Source organism: Cajanus cajan, chromosome 1 (assembly GCF_000230855.2).
Source record: "Cajanus cajan strain Asha chromosome 1, NIPB_CcT2T_4, whole genome shotgun sequence".
NCBI classification, from domain to species: Eukaryota; Viridiplantae; Streptophyta; class Magnoliopsida; order Fabales; family Fabaceae; genus Cajanus; species Cajanus cajan.
The window spans coordinates 15,957,012-15,972,698 of record NC_138517.1 but is presented as its reverse complement, the minus strand read 5'-3'; the positions used below and the strand labels follow the sequence as shown (position 1 = coordinate 15,972,698).

At 29.5% G+C, this 15,687-nt stretch overlaps 1 protein-coding gene and 1 long non-coding RNA gene across 4 annotated transcripts; both read right to left on the bottom strand.

Moving 5' to 3' along the window:
• Positions 1-848: 848 nt before the first annotated feature.
• LOC109794370 (uncharacterized) lies at positions 849-3,101 on the bottom strand. 3 transcript variants are annotated; one of them, XR_014431121.1, is made up of 6 exons: positions 2,916-3,093; positions 2,524-2,816; positions 2,259-2,357; positions 2,085-2,155; positions 1,574-1,638; positions 849-1,010 (listed from the first exon to the last, which is right to left on the bottom strand). It is a non-coding gene; the product is annotated as an uncharacterized LOC109794370 (long non-coding RNA). The 3 variants fall into 3 exon arrangements; XR_014431120.1 differs by having other exon boundaries at positions 2,259-2,816; positions 2,916-3,099; XR_014431119.1 differs by having other exon boundaries at positions 2,085-2,816; positions 2,916-3,101.
• Positions 3,102-11,964: 8,863 nt separating this feature from the next.
• LOC109804239 (heavy metal-associated isoprenylated plant protein 39) lies at positions 11,965-13,037 on the bottom strand. Its single transcript, XM_020366031.3, has 3 exons — positions 12,896-13,037; positions 12,551-12,626; positions 11,965-12,414 (listed from the first exon to the last, which is right to left on the bottom strand). Exons 1-3 carry the CDS (start codon positions 12,899-12,901, stop codon positions 12,179-12,181), a joined length of 318 nt encoding a protein of 105 aa, XP_020221620.1. The 5' UTR covers positions 12,902-13,037; the 3' UTR covers positions 11,965-12,178.
• Positions 13,038-15,687: the final 2,650 nt, after the last annotated feature.

Sequence of the window (15,687 nt, the reverse complement as noted above, 5' to 3'; positions counted from 1 at the left end):
TAGCGACCGAAATTTTTTCCGTCGCAATTTAGCAAAATCAGTCGCTAGGCAATAAAAATCCGTCGCTAAAATTTTGGTCTCCTAACTTCTGAGACCAATTTTGCGACCGAATTTTTTGGTAGCAATTTCCGTCGCTAATTTTTATATTTATTTAATAAAAACATTTTATAAATCAGTCGCTAAATCGGTCGCTAAAAAACTAAAATAGGTACGGATAAAATCAGTCGCTATTTCGGTCGCTAAAAAAACTGAAATAGATACGAATAAAATCGGTCACTATTTCGGTCGCTAAAAATCTAAAATAGATTCGGATAAAATCGGTCGCTATTTCGGTCGCTAAAAATTTGAAAACCAATTATTTTGGTCACTATTTCAGTCGCTAATAACTTGAATTAGCTACAAATAATTTCGGTCGCTAATTCAGTCACTAAATACCAGTATTTTTAAATTCTTTTTTAATTATAAATTTATACCTGTTAACGAATATGACACTACTACAAGAAGCATATTTTACATCGGTTCTTTAAAGTCATTTACATTGGTTCTAAAACTGATGTAGAATAGAGCGACGTAAAAAGTGTATATATTTTTACATCGGTTCTGGAAAACTGATGTAGATTTATGTTTAAATCTACATCGGTTCTCCTGAGAACCGATGTAAATTTAAGCATAAATCTACATCGGTTCTCTTGAGAACCGATGTAGATTGCATTTTTTTTATAAAAAAAATATGCTTGTTTTTGGATTTTTTTTTTTGTATATATAATGGACAAATATTGTCAATCAAAATAAAATGCGCCATCAAATTACAAGCTTTATTTTCTTATAGTTTTAAGATTCAGGGCCAAACATTCAAGGGGAAAAAAGGTTTACTAGCAACCTCTCAAGTTTCAATAACAATACAAAATAAGATGTAGCCATATATAGGAAAAGAATATCATTGTGGAACCCTACATCACCGTACTGCATCACGTGAGAGCCATAATATGCACCTCCATATAAAGTGTTATCTGTAACCCAAAAACATAGTAGTAAAGGTATCAATCACACAACTATTAACACATACCAATGTTTGTCCATAAAATTAGACCAAGAATTTAACAAAAACAACAACAAAAATAAATCTCACTTATAACTAAGAAATCAAGGAATTGAATTATATTCTTCAATTTATATCCTCAAGAAAGCATAACAATGAAATTAAGGGTGAAATTCAAGATGCAAGAGGACACATATTCTATGCTCTGCTGGTTTTTTTGCTTAACTTGAGAACTCATGTGACATTCTTACAAGTTGCTCTGTACCTGTTCATGATGGCAGTGCAAGGGTAAATAAATAGTAAAAGGAATTTATTTATACCCACCTGTTCACATCAACAAAAACATTGCTAAACAAAATTTTTAATTTATTATTAATGGATTATTAACTAAATGAAAAATGAAGAAAGGTAGTCAAAAATAATTTCATTGATATGGCTCTATAGTATGGTTTAGGTGTTTCTGAAATTTTTTAAAAAACAAAAGAGTTGGATAAAGGTGACTTAACAATAAAATGAAAACAAAAGTTATTTCACCTTTTCTTGTAAGTTATTTTCTTTCCGTGGAAAGTTTTTAATGGTTACAAACTGATGGCTACCACCTGCAAGGAAAGGTTTATATTAATAATTAATTATATAAAATAAAATTAACCATTTTTACAAGTTTTTACTTGTGGAGTACTTAAACCAAAACAACCAGTAAACAAAAGCTATAGTGGTATACTATACTATACTAATTATTGGCAAAAAAAAGGCTCACAACTAAGGTAAAAAAGAATAAAAAAGGACAAATGTGTGTTTTGTGGATTACCTTTTCAAGCTCATTAATTTTAGAAATTGAAATTAACGATTCAGCTATAAAAAGAAAATCCGATTTATATTTAAAACAAAAGGTTTTAAGTGCAAAACTTTATATTGGTTTTATATTGGTTTCCAAAACTTTATCATCAACAATTGCTGACACCTAGTAAAATAATATATAATAATCAGTCAAAGTAACCAAATTCATAAAAGTGCATATTTATAATCAAAATTGAAGCAAAAGTACCTTCTGCATTTTGTCAGCTTCATCTTCCTTTACAGTAGCCACGGACTGCGGTTTTATATTGGTTTCCAGAACTTTATTATCAACATTTGCCGATGTATAGTAAAAAGTATATGATCAGTCAAAGGAACCAAATTTAAAAGTACATATTTTTCATCAAAATTGAAGCAAAAGTACCTTAAGCATTTTGTCTGCATTGCCTTCCTCTGTTTTGGTAGTTATGCTCTATGGTTGTGTATTGGTTTCCTGAGTATTATTATAAACACTAGCTAACATCTGGTAAAAAAACATAATAGATAACAAATTGGATCTATAAATTATGATGAATCCAAGAAACTTTATTCAAAAATCAAAGCTGAGGCCTCAGAATGATATCAAGTGTCGCATAATATAAAGTTTGAAAGCCAAACAAAAAAGTGAGACATGATGTTAGCACAAATACCTTGCTTTAAAGTTGTAATATACACATTTCTAAGGCAGACTGAAGTTCAGAATTCAACCTATCTGCATCATTTCCAATGCTGGATGCTTCAGTTAAATTTTGGAGGCATCTCCTTAAATGCTTAATGAGGTCAGATATTGCACCAACGATTGCAACTGAAGTATGCTGCTTCACATTTTGTGCAAGCTGCGTGGTGGTGTTAATAATATCAATCTGACGGATAGGCTGCTTGGCAACATTCTTGTGATCCAAGTGCTTGACCAAAATGGATAGTAGAAGATGGGAGTTATCTCCTGGTGTTCAAAAAGTGATAATCAATTAATTATATAGAAAATTAGATAAAACTGCATACTTAAAGAAAATTTATAATAGTGAATTTTTTACAAGGCTACCTGATTCTGCTAGAAGGGATTGCAAATAAATCAAAACACAAGAAGCAACTCCCTTTTCAGAAGACCAGTGGTTATCAATATCAAAATTATGAAAAGTGGTTCAAGGACACGCCACACAGTTGAAGCTTCCTTTGCCAATTTGGCCATATTATACAAGCAAACCTTTGACCAATAAGTAGGATCTTTAGCAGTATCCTTGTAGAAGTAGTGAACCACTTTTCATAATAAGCAAACCTTTGACCAATAAGCAAATCTTTCATCCTTCTCAGCCTCTGCACACACACACTCATCAAAAAAGAAACAAAACCCACGATTCCAAATCCAAGAAAGATCAAAACTTTTTCAAGAACCGTCCATACCAGGGAGTCGGGTGCAGTATTTTCTTCGCAGTTGATACAAGGCAGAGGCAAGTGAGAGAGGTCGGACACGCTCCTCCGGAAGGTGGGCGGGAGGGCGGAGGGTCTGGGCGGGCAGCAGGGGTCGGAGACGCAGCGGCGGAGGACGGGGGAGGAACGACCCTTGGTGAGGAGGGAGTGGAGGTTGAGGGGGACGTGGACGGCGGAGAAGCCGTGGAGGGAGAGGTCCTCTTGGTCGCAGAAGAGCTTCTTGGCGCTGGGCTGGGCGGAGGAAGAGGGGGAGCGGCGCTTGATGGGGGCGACGGCGAAACAGGGCGCTTGATTGTCCTCGGATTTAGCGGCCTCCGCGGAAGCATCCTTCTCCGGAATCTTGGAGGCCGGTGGCGATTTGGCTTCGTGGAGCGGAGGCTTGGAGTCTTCTAGGATTTCGGTGGCCATGGATGGGGGAGGGGGACCAGAGAATTGGGAACCCTAGCGGTGAGAAAAACCCTAGAATTGGAGGGAAAAGGAATACTAGCTCACTCACTCACTCTTTCCCCCTTCTTTTCTGCTTTTCTCCTGGCAAAACTACTTACTACTAACCTAAAAAATAAGAAAATGGAAATTAATTAATTATAATAAATCAAAATATTATAAAAATTATAATTCAAATCAAAAGAAATCAAAAGAAATCAAAAGTATTAAATACATTAAAATATTATAATTAAAAGAAATATAGTATTAAATCAAAAGAGTATAACAATCATAATTAAAATTATAATAAATATTCTGATATTAAATATTTGTATTAAAGAAATTATTACAGATTTTAAATTTTATTTATTATGTTTTATAATTAAAAGATATCTAATATTAATTCAAAAGATTATAATAATTATAACTCAAATCATAATAAATAATTTGATATTAAATTTATTATATATTAAAATTAATTAAATATTTTTATCAAAGAAACTGATACAGATTTTATATTTTATTTACTATATTTTATAATCAAAAAAAATTTAATATTAAATTAAAAGATAATAAAAAAATATAACTAAAATCATAATAAATTTTCTAATATTAAATTTAGTATATATTAAAATTAATTCAATATCTATATTTAAGAAATTGTTACAGATTTTAAATATATATTTTAAAGTTTTTATTTTATTAAATTAATTGAAAATAAATTATATTTTATCACTTTTTAATAAAGTAAGTGAATGATAATAAATTAACTAAAAATTTTAAATATATTTTAATTAAAAATATTTTTTTATTAATACAATGACTAAAAGTATTATAATAAATAATGAAATTAAATAAATTAAATCTTATAATGATTATTTTTTAATAATACTAAATTAAATATTCTAATTATTTTATAATAAATTAAAATAAAAAGATAATAAAATATTTTAACCGGTATTTCAAATAAAACACATTAAAATATTATAATCAAAAGAAATCCAGTATTAAATCCAAAGATTATAAAAATCATAATTAAAATTATAATAAATATTTTGATATTAAATATTTGTATAAAGATATTGCTACAGATTTTAGATTTTATTTATTATATTTTATAATCAAAAGATATCTAATATTAAATCAAAAAGATTATAATAATTATAACTCAAATCCAGATAAATATTTTGATATTAAATTTGTTATATATTAAAATTAATTAAATATTTTTATTAAAGAAACTAATACAGATTTTAGATTTTATTTACTATGTTTTATAATCAAAATAAATCCAATATTAAATTATAAGATAATAAAAATTATAAGCTTCTGTATTTATATATATATATATATATATATATATATATATATATATATATATATATATATATTACTTTCCCAAAGAAATCAAGTTGGTATAAAATTATTTTCATTTGATGATAATTTATTTTAAAATATTAAAATCTAGTTCATAAATAATTATGACAAGTAGAAATCAAATTAAATAGGAAGTTAAAAGATTTCTTATAAATTTTTCCCTGTTGAAAAAAAAATACTCCTAAAACACTGATGTAGCTACGAATAAAATCGGTCGCTATTTCGGTCGCTAAAACACTGATGTTTCACGGAACCAGATATGATCTTTCATTTTTCTTTTATAATCAAATTTGATTATGATATGAATTGATACGTGATTTTTTTGCCTTTAATTTATTTTGTAATCAGATTGGCTAATTTTGACTTGAAGCAACACATTAAAAGAGACAATATATTTTGATCATTTATTTCAATAAAAATTTAAAAACAAATCAGCTATACTCACTTGCTCTAACTTTGATCTGAGATCCTTCATGGTTCTCAAAAGATGAATTATTCAATATTTATGTTTCTCCTTCTCTACAGCAAGTAACTGAGCTTGCAACTTTAAGGATGAATATTCTAAAAAAAATCACAACATTTAATTTGTGCTTAATTTATTTAAAATAAATAAATAAATAAACATTTATTTTAAAATTTTAAATATTTGTATTTAAGAAATTGTTATAGATTTTAAATACATATTTTTAAGTTTTTATTTTATTAAATTAATTGAATATAAATTATATTTTATCACTTTTTAATAAAGAGAGTGAATGAAATAAATTAATTAAAATTTTAAAATATATTTTAATTAAAAACATTTTTTTTATCAATATAGCGACTAAAAATATTATAATAAATAATAAAATTAAACAAATTAAATCTTATAATAGTTATTTTTTATTACTGCTAAATTAAATATTCTTATTCTTTTACAATAAATTAAAATGAAAAGGTAATAAAATATTTTAATTGATATTTCAAATAAAATATATTAAAATATTATAATCAAAAGAAATTCAGTATTAAATTAAAAGATTATAAAAATCATAACTAAATTTATAATAAATAATTTCATATTAAATATTTGTATCAAATAAATTATTACAGATTTTAGATTTGATTTATTATATTTTATAATTAAAAGATATTTAATATTAAATTAAAAGATATCTAATATAATGTTGAGAATTTTTCAAAGTTTAGAAAAGATATTATATTATGTATATATATTACTTTTAATATTTTACAAAGAAATTAAAGTGGCACAGCGGTACCATGCGTGGCCCATAATCTCCATGTCCATAGTTCGAATCCTAGCTTTGACATTTTAATAAAAATTGCCACATCAATTGACATTTAAATGATAAAAAAAAAAAAAAAAAAGTTTTAGCTACTGATTTTAATTCGGTCGCTAAAATATTCAAAAGTTTAGGTTTAGCGACCGAAATAAAATCGGTCGCAATTTTTTTTGATATTTATTCAAAATCGGTCGCTAATTCCGTCGCAGATCATGCTTTCATAAAACACAATTAAATAGCGACCGATTTAGCGACCGATTTTCTCGCTACCACCCAAATCCGTCGCTAATTCAGTCGCAAAATAGCGACCGAAAATTTTCGGTCGCTAAATCGGTCTCTATTTTAATCAGTCGCTAATTCGGTCGCAAAATAGCGACCGAAAAATTTCGGTCGCTAATTCGGTCGCAAAATAGCGACCGAAAAATTTCGGTCGCTAATTTCGGTCGCTATTTAGCATTTTTCTTGTAGTGTCTGTGCCATCATTTGTTAGTTTTGAAGCAGCTACCATTGGTGTTTTGACAGATTTGGCATTAGACATGTTGATTCTGTCCAGGATATCTGTAATGTATTTGGTTTGAGAGAGATGAACACCACATGCATCATCTGAGTGAACTTCAATCCCTAGGAAGTGATGAAGTCTGCCAAGATCTTTGAGAGGAAAAAATTTATGAAGAGCTTGAATGAGACTTCGTATAGCTGTGAATGAGTTGTTGGTGATAATTACATCATCAACATAGACCAAAATGTATATTGATGTGGTTTTGGATGTAGAAATGAAAAGAGAATTATCTGATTTTGCTTGTGTAAAGCCCAATCGAATTAGAGTGATAGTGAGTTTATAAAACCAAGCTCTTGGGCCTTACTTGAGACCATAAATGACTTTCCTCAGCTTGCATATATTATTTGGACTCCCTTGATGAAACCCCTGTGGCTGAAGCATGTATATTTCCTCCTTTAAATCTCCATTTAGGAAAGCATTATCTACATCAATATGATGAATTGGCCAGCATTTTGAAACTGCTATGGCAAGAACCACTCAGATGTTAACAGGCTTAACAACTGGACTAAAGGTGTCTGTGTAGTCTATCCCTTATTGTTGATTAAACCCTCTAGCCACTACACGAGCCTTGTGTCTAAGAATTGAACCATCTTTTTTATACTTGTTTTTTAATATCCATTTACACGTTATAGTTTTTCTGCCTGGTGGTAAAGGAACTAATTCCCAAGTACAATTCTTCATCAATGCATTGTATTCAGCTTCCATGGCTTGTTTTCAATGTTTTTTTTTCCAGAGCTTGAACTACATTTGTTGGTTTAGACGTAGCAAGGTAGACTTTAGACTTGAAGATACCAGCTTTTGCTAGGTTATCATAAGATGTTGATTTTCCAAAGTTGGATTTTCTGGGGACGTGTCAGTCTGTGTGTTGTCTAATACTCCTACCGAGTCTGATGATGAATGAGGGAGAGTTGTAACAGATTCTGCATTCAAGTGATCAATGTTGGAAGTAGGTGGAGCAGATGATGAAGCTGTGTTGGGTGAAGTAGATGTAACCGGTAATGTGGGTTGCAAAACTTAAATACTTGGTACTGTGTGTGATGTTGAGGGCGTGAACATTCCTGCAGTTTTGTTAGTGTTGAAACCCAAGGCACCAGGAAATGTGTCTTCATCAAAGATCACATTCCTGGATATAATAGTTTTTCCATTATTGGTAAGACATTAGTATCCTTTATAATGCATGTTATACCCAACAAAGAGACACTAGGAGGATCTAAAGTCCATTTTATGACTGTTAAAAGGTCCTAAATTTGGATAGCAGGCACATCCAAAAGGTTTTAGCAATAGGTAATTTGATATTTTCTTGAATAACATTTCATATGGAGACTTTTGTCCAAGAGTTGGTGTAGGAAGTCTATTTACTACATGTAGGGCTGTGCTAAAAGCATCTGCCCAAAATTCTTACAGCAAGCCAGACGAAGCTAAGAGGGTTAAGCCTATCTCAGTAATGTGTTTGTGCTTCCTCTCAACTGAACCATTTGGTTGATGAGTATGAGGGTAGCTCGTCTATGAATTATACCACTTTCATTGAAAACCTTTGTGAGACACATAAATTCCTTTCCTCCATCATATTGAAATATTTTAATTTTAGTTCCAAATTGATTTTCAACCATGTTTTTAAAATGAATAAAATGATGTGCAATCTCGAATTTATTATGCATGAAATATATCCATGTGTATTTTGAATATGCATTAGTAAAATGAACATAATATCTAAATCCTTTTCTAGATGCATAATGAGAGGGTCCCCAAACATCACTATAGACTAGCTCTAGTGGGGAAATATATACAGTGGAAGGATCAAAAAAAGGAAGAACATGTGACTTTCCAATGCAACAATGCTTACAAACAAAGAGATCTTTATTGCTAACAGATATAAGAACATTACAAGTGTTCATTACATCTTTTACAATTTTCTTAGAGGCATGAGCGAGCCTATTGTGCCATACATCATAAGAAGTCTTAGACCTTTGTACATTCAAAACAGTAGGAACATGAACAACAATATGCTTATGAGTATCAGATTTCATGATTTGCACTTCATCAAAAAACATATAAGCCATTTTTAAGATTCCCTCGTAGAAGAGTTTCCTTCAAATCCTGAGATTTAACAAGGCAATGATTGGTGTGAAATTCAATATATACCTTATTATCTCTACTAAACTTAGATACACTTAGCAGATTTTTGGTTATTTGAGGGACATGTAAAAGATCCTTTAAGGTAAAAATTTTAGAGGACATAGGAGTATGGAAATATGATGTACCTGTATGATTAATTTCAATTGCTTGTCCATTTTCGATAGTAATCTTATCTTGACCCGTATAATCTATTTTTGCACCAAGATTATTCAAATCTGGTGTAAGAGATGATTAGTGGCTCCAAAATTTGGATACTATTGATCATCATATGTTGTATTTTGAGAACCTACATACATGGCTTGAAGTTGTTGCGAGTTTCCTGAGTTGTAGGAATTAGTAGTATTATTGAAATTTGGTTTAGTGTATTGCTGATCATACCTGTGCTAGCAATGAAAAGCTATATGACCCATCTTGCCACAGACTTGACACTGTTGCTTGTTACCTCTTCCATAGTTTTGACTCATTCTGCCGCGTCCTCTGCCTCTTTGAGAGTTTCTTCCATTACTATTATTGTTGAAACCTCTTCCTTGATTGGTGTATTGTTTTCTTGTATGAAGATTTCCTTGAGCGAGGTTGGCTTAAGGAGGTGCACTGTCACTGCGTTTGTGTTTTTCCAATCTTTCTTCGTGAGCCATCAAGAGCGCTTCAATTTTCTCAATGGTGTATTCTTCAGTTCTTGTAAGAACAAAATTTACGAATGGGTCATATTCTTCAGGCAGACCATCAAAGATTGCATCAATGTGCTCAGTTGTATCGAGGGGTGACCCAATTGCTGCCAGAGTGTCTACAATCTTCTTGATTTCAAGAAGATATTGATTAATGGCCGTGGATTTCTTGATTCCTTTCAGTTTAATCTTGAGTTGCTTCACACGGGCCTTGGTTTGAGAAGCAAAATATGTTTCCAAATTTCTCCACATTTGATGGCACTACTCATATCCAACCATTCTTACCTTGAATTGAGGCTCCATGCTTTCCAATAACCAAGATTTGAGCAAATTGTCATGTTGATCAAAGTTTTCATATTTTGCACTAAGAACCCCTTTTTCCTCTTCTTCGTTTGTCTTATACCGAGAAGGAACATGAGTGCCACCAAGTATGTGTTTCTGTAGGTGATACCCTCTGATTGTAGACTCGGCTTGTTGCCTCCATGTGAGAAAGTTATCATCATTGAGCTTGGACGAAATTGGGCTTGAGAAGGTTTGCAGAATGAACAATTTGGTTGGTGAAATAGCAGAGAGAAGCATTGTTTAGAATCTGAAATATTGACTTGTGTATAGAAATACAAAGCTGGAGTATTTATATACAATAAGAGAACTAACTAAAGGTAGTAAGTAACTATATTGCCACCTCATTCATACGAGAATAACTAACTATATCTAAACTAACTCAGTATCCTCTTTACAAGACAAAACAGGAAATAGACTGAGATATTTTTTAGCTTGAGTGAGTTTTCCACATTGGATTCTTTTGAATAAAGGCAAAAACCTTATGCATAAAGTGAAAAGGAAGTGACATTGGGCATCATGCCAAGCTAGATTTGGTGGAATTAGGACCAATCAAATGAGCATTGTAAGAAATTGGAACATGTGAAGGAAAAATCACTATAAGGAAAACGTAAATTTCCAACAGACATAATTTGTCGGTAAAAAGGAATGTCCGTCGAAAATTCTCTATTTCCGATGGATGCAAATCCGTCGGAAAAAGGAGCGTCAGGAAAAAAAATCCGTCGGATATTTTCGACGGATATATTCGTCGACAATTATCCATCAGAAATTTTTGACGGATACACCCATCAAAAATTACCGACGAATATATCCATCAGAAATTATTTGAAAATCTTTATGTGATTCCTAACATAAAAAAAAATGCATTAGAAAATGTAATTTTTGCATTTGTGCTAGAGCGAGAACAATTTTATATCACAACACAAATTATTTATCATAAATTTAAAATCTAATTTATATGTTTAAAAATATTTTTATATAAATTTTAAATATAATTTATAAATTCAAATAAAATATATAATAAACATTTAATGTGAAATACACAAGTTAAAAGTATATATTAAACACGAACGATCATATTGTGTGATAGAATTTTTAGGAGTTATTAGTTAACAAGAGTATTTTTAAGAATTTTTGTATCTTTTTATCTAATTCCATTTTTTAGTTATTATATTTATTTATTAATTATATTTTAATATACTTAAATATAATTATCAATAAATAAAATTAATTATATATTGTAATATAAATTATTTATCATAATTTGAAAATATAATTTTTATTTATTTATAATTTATTATAAATCTTATATATATATATATATAAAATAAATATTTAATCTATGAAACACACTAACTAAAATACTAGTTTAAAATAGGATATCACGTGAAGAAGAACAAATGAGCATATTTACACTTAAAAATTTTCAATCTTTTTGAATTTTATAATTTCATTGAATGTCATTATTGTTATATTTTTATTTAGAGATATCTCTTACTATTTTTTTAATTCGTGTTTTTAAATGCTTTATTTTTTCACTTTTACTGTTTTTAATATTGTATCAAATTCTATCATTCTTATCAACACCAAAAAAAATTCTATATCATTCTTATTTTTAATTTGATCACACTATAAAATTCACGCATCTTGGACATAAACTTGAGGAGGCTAGGGTGTTAAATATTCCGTGTAAACAATTCTCTATTCTTAGTCATTTAATATTTTACAAGTGAGGTAGACCAATCCACTTGTATGAAGTGAATAAACTTTAAATAAAGATATAGATAATAAATTAATAAATTATAGGAGAATTTAAAGTTCTAATGATCCAAAGAGATATTAAGATAAAATTTCCACTCAATCTTATATAACACATATGAATAAAGCATCAAATTTTTGGCTTCATATTTATTTATTCCCGTGGACCTAGTACAATAGTACTCTTCAATAATCTACTAGACCACCAAAAATATAAATAAAACCAACAACAATATCCATGATCTCTTTCTATCAAACTTTGAAATATTCTAAAATTTAGAAGATGTGACACAGGCACTACTCTAGAATTCTCTTCATAACCTCTAACCTAGTGAATTTAACTATACAAAGGTGGTGTCATATAATAATAAATAGGATAGGGTTGATAGAGGTCATGAGGAATAGGTACTTCTTTTGGAGGGTCCTTGTCCTTTTTCTCTTCTTTTGCTTGTTCAACTGAAACTATTTCAGTTTGACACAACTTTCGTAACTTGCACACTGCACTCACTGGATCGACGTTCCCTGATAAGGTCATTTTCTTGTCTTTCATGTCAACAGAAACTGATTCAACCCCTGCAAAATAATTGCATATGCAAATACAAATTTGTTTAAAACTCAATGAATCCTTGAAGTTGTATGATATGTGGATTTTGTTTCTTGTTATTTTGAAACAAAAGCAAAGTTGCAGTAGGGTGAAAAAGATCAATACCTGAAAGGCCCGATGCTATCTTCATAGCTTTTCGCTTGATTCTATCATCGTGTAAGTACAACTTTAACACTACTTTCTGTTACACAACAAATATCAAAGATGTTAAGACCCAACAATTACTTCTACATCTAATACATGAAAGGAAATAGTAAAATATACAAGCCTTAGTGGAAATAAAAAAGAGTAAGAACCTATTTGGATAAATGTTAAAAATGTTTTTAAAAGTTTAACTATTAACAATAAAGAGTATTTTTCGATAGAAAAGTTTTCAGAAACATTTTTAAAGATTCTAATATTGTGAGAAAGTTCTAAGAAATGAGATTCATCTATTGATGTAGTTCTGACCTTCATTGTTGTAAGTAAAAGCTTGCTTATGAGAGCTAAGCAAGAATTACTCTCTGGTCACAATTGTTTATGAGATTTGGAATACTATGAGATGACTTTTATTTTGTAAATGAAGTTGTGATGAGTATCGTTAGATTGAGCAACATTTATAGTGTGAGACTTAGTCAAGTCAAGTCAACACAAGTCAATCATAAAGTATGGTCTTCAAAACTTTCGTACAGTTGTTTGTTAACAATAATTTACGCGGAAGAAACCGTGTTATCTTTATTTGACTATACCCTACAGTTCCTTGACACAGAAAATGAATTAATGAATTCAATAAAGAGTGTAATCATTGAAGGCTTTTCTTATCTAGGTATAACATAGGGCCCCTTTTGGAAAATGATAATGCATGCACCATCGATCCTTCCTGATTACATCCCCCAAACAAATCCTAGTGTAATAATTGAAGGCTACTCTTCCTTTTACCTAAGAAAATGCGATACATGAGATAAACAATTTATGAGAAAATAACATAATGTTGTATGTTTATGAAATAATATTATTTTTGGATTTTAAAAATTAAAGATAATATACTTGAGATTTAAAGTTACTTTACACTACATCACATTTGATATATCTTTACTAGTATAATAGCATAGTCGAAATGTATTTTAAAATAAATAGATAATTCATATTTAGTGTCTTATTATAACATTTTTTTTTTGTAATTATTATCTAAAAGAAACTCAAAAGTTGACTTGATCTATTATTTACCGGTAAAGTTGATATGTTGCCTCTTTGTTTTGGTTAATACTATCACGAAAAATAAAAACATCGATGCTAAATAATTTTAAGTATGACAATAGGAGAAATTCAAATTATGTGATAATATCAATCACAAGACATATTGTAGCTCACTAAACTTAATACTAAGATATTAAAAATATAAAAATATAGTATAATTTTTAATTAAATTAATATTTATCAAACATGCTAAACTCAAAATGAAAATGTAGAATGAAGTGAAGCTATATATCAAGTATAAAGAGCAAGATTAATTGAAAAGAAAAAAAAAAAGATGATACAGTAAGCAATAGATAAATGAAAGGCCCATAGTGCTTTAATTTTATAAATAAAAAATTAAAAAACAAGTTGCGCACAAACACTTTAAAATAGCAATCATCTAAACAAATTTCATGTTATTATGGAATGAATTCCAAAAGGTGATACAGTTAAGTACAATGAACAAAAGTGTACACAAAATTAATATTACTTATTTTTAATTAAATTAATTAAATAAAAAATAATTATTGTAACCGTTGAATTAAATGTGCAAGCCAAAATTAAAGTAATAATTCTTCGTATATATATATATATATATATATATATATATATATATATATATATATATATATATATATATATATATATATATATATTGAAGCAACCGTTAGCTTAAGAATGCTTATTTTCTTCGAATTATTTAATGACAATGGAGAATTAGAAAGTTGAAATTGAAATGATGCATAGCTGAAAAGTTGAACGGGCATCATTATACTAATTAATGATTTTATTCTATTAATATTAATTATTTAATGTTAATCGCTACAAAAGTGTTACATTTTCATCTTAACTAAGTCTTGTAATGAATTTTTTATTCAAATAATATTATTTTTAAAAAAAATTACCGAAATAATAACTGTACAAATTTATTTCTCCAACTAGCACCATTTACCGTTCACGTTTAAAACGGGTCGTTCCAGATTAAAAAATAACACATGGAGAATGGATCAGAACGGCATCGTTTCAAATTCCAAATTAGCACACAAAAAGTGGAACTAGAACTGACCGTTCTGAATTCGGAACGGGCTTTTCTGGCCTACAGATTCAGACCATTTTTTTTATTTTCACTTATCAAATACCAAAACTCAGAGACTACCATCAAGTGATTAAATTTATTGAATATTAACATTATAAATATAACTAAATAAATTTATTAAAATTCATTACAACAATAAAAATCAATGGTGGCAGAAACTGAATTCATGACCAATATTTGGATATGTCTTCCTAGTGTGACCAGGGGTGTGACAATAGGAACAATTTTTTACACAATTATGCTATTCTCTAATGTCCATCTCTATTCTAATCCTGCTGGACTTTGACCGACCCTTGAAAGTTCTCTTAAGTTCTAGATTTAGCCACAAAGTTGGAAGAAACACGAAATCTTAGAGAAGTTTGACCTGCTAGGAGATTCACAGTAAGGCTAAATGAAATGTGGTATGATTGCGACAAGTTCCAAAAAGTTCATATCCCTTGCTCGCATGACCTGCTAGGAGATTTACAGTAAGGCTAAATCTAATGTGGTGTGATTGCGGCAAGTTCCAGAAAGTTCATATCCCTTGCTCGCATGGCCACACCCCTGGTCACACTAGGAAGACATATCCAAATATTGGTCATGAATTCAGTTTCAGCCACCATTGATCTTTATTGTTGTATTGAATTTTAATAAATTTATTTATTTATATTTATAATGTTAATATTCAATAAATTTAATTATTTGATATTAGTTTCTGAGTTTTGGTATTTGATAAGTAAAAATTGAACAATTTTTTTTATAGGCCAGAACGGCCTGTTCCACTTTTTATGTGCTAATTTTGAATCTGGAACGGTCTGTTCTAATTCATTCGTCATGTGTTATTTTTTAATCTGGAACGGCCCATTCTGGTTTCAGAACGGTCCGTTCTGAACGTGAACAGATGTAAATAATGTTAATTGGAGAAATAAATTTACACAGTTGTTATTTCAGT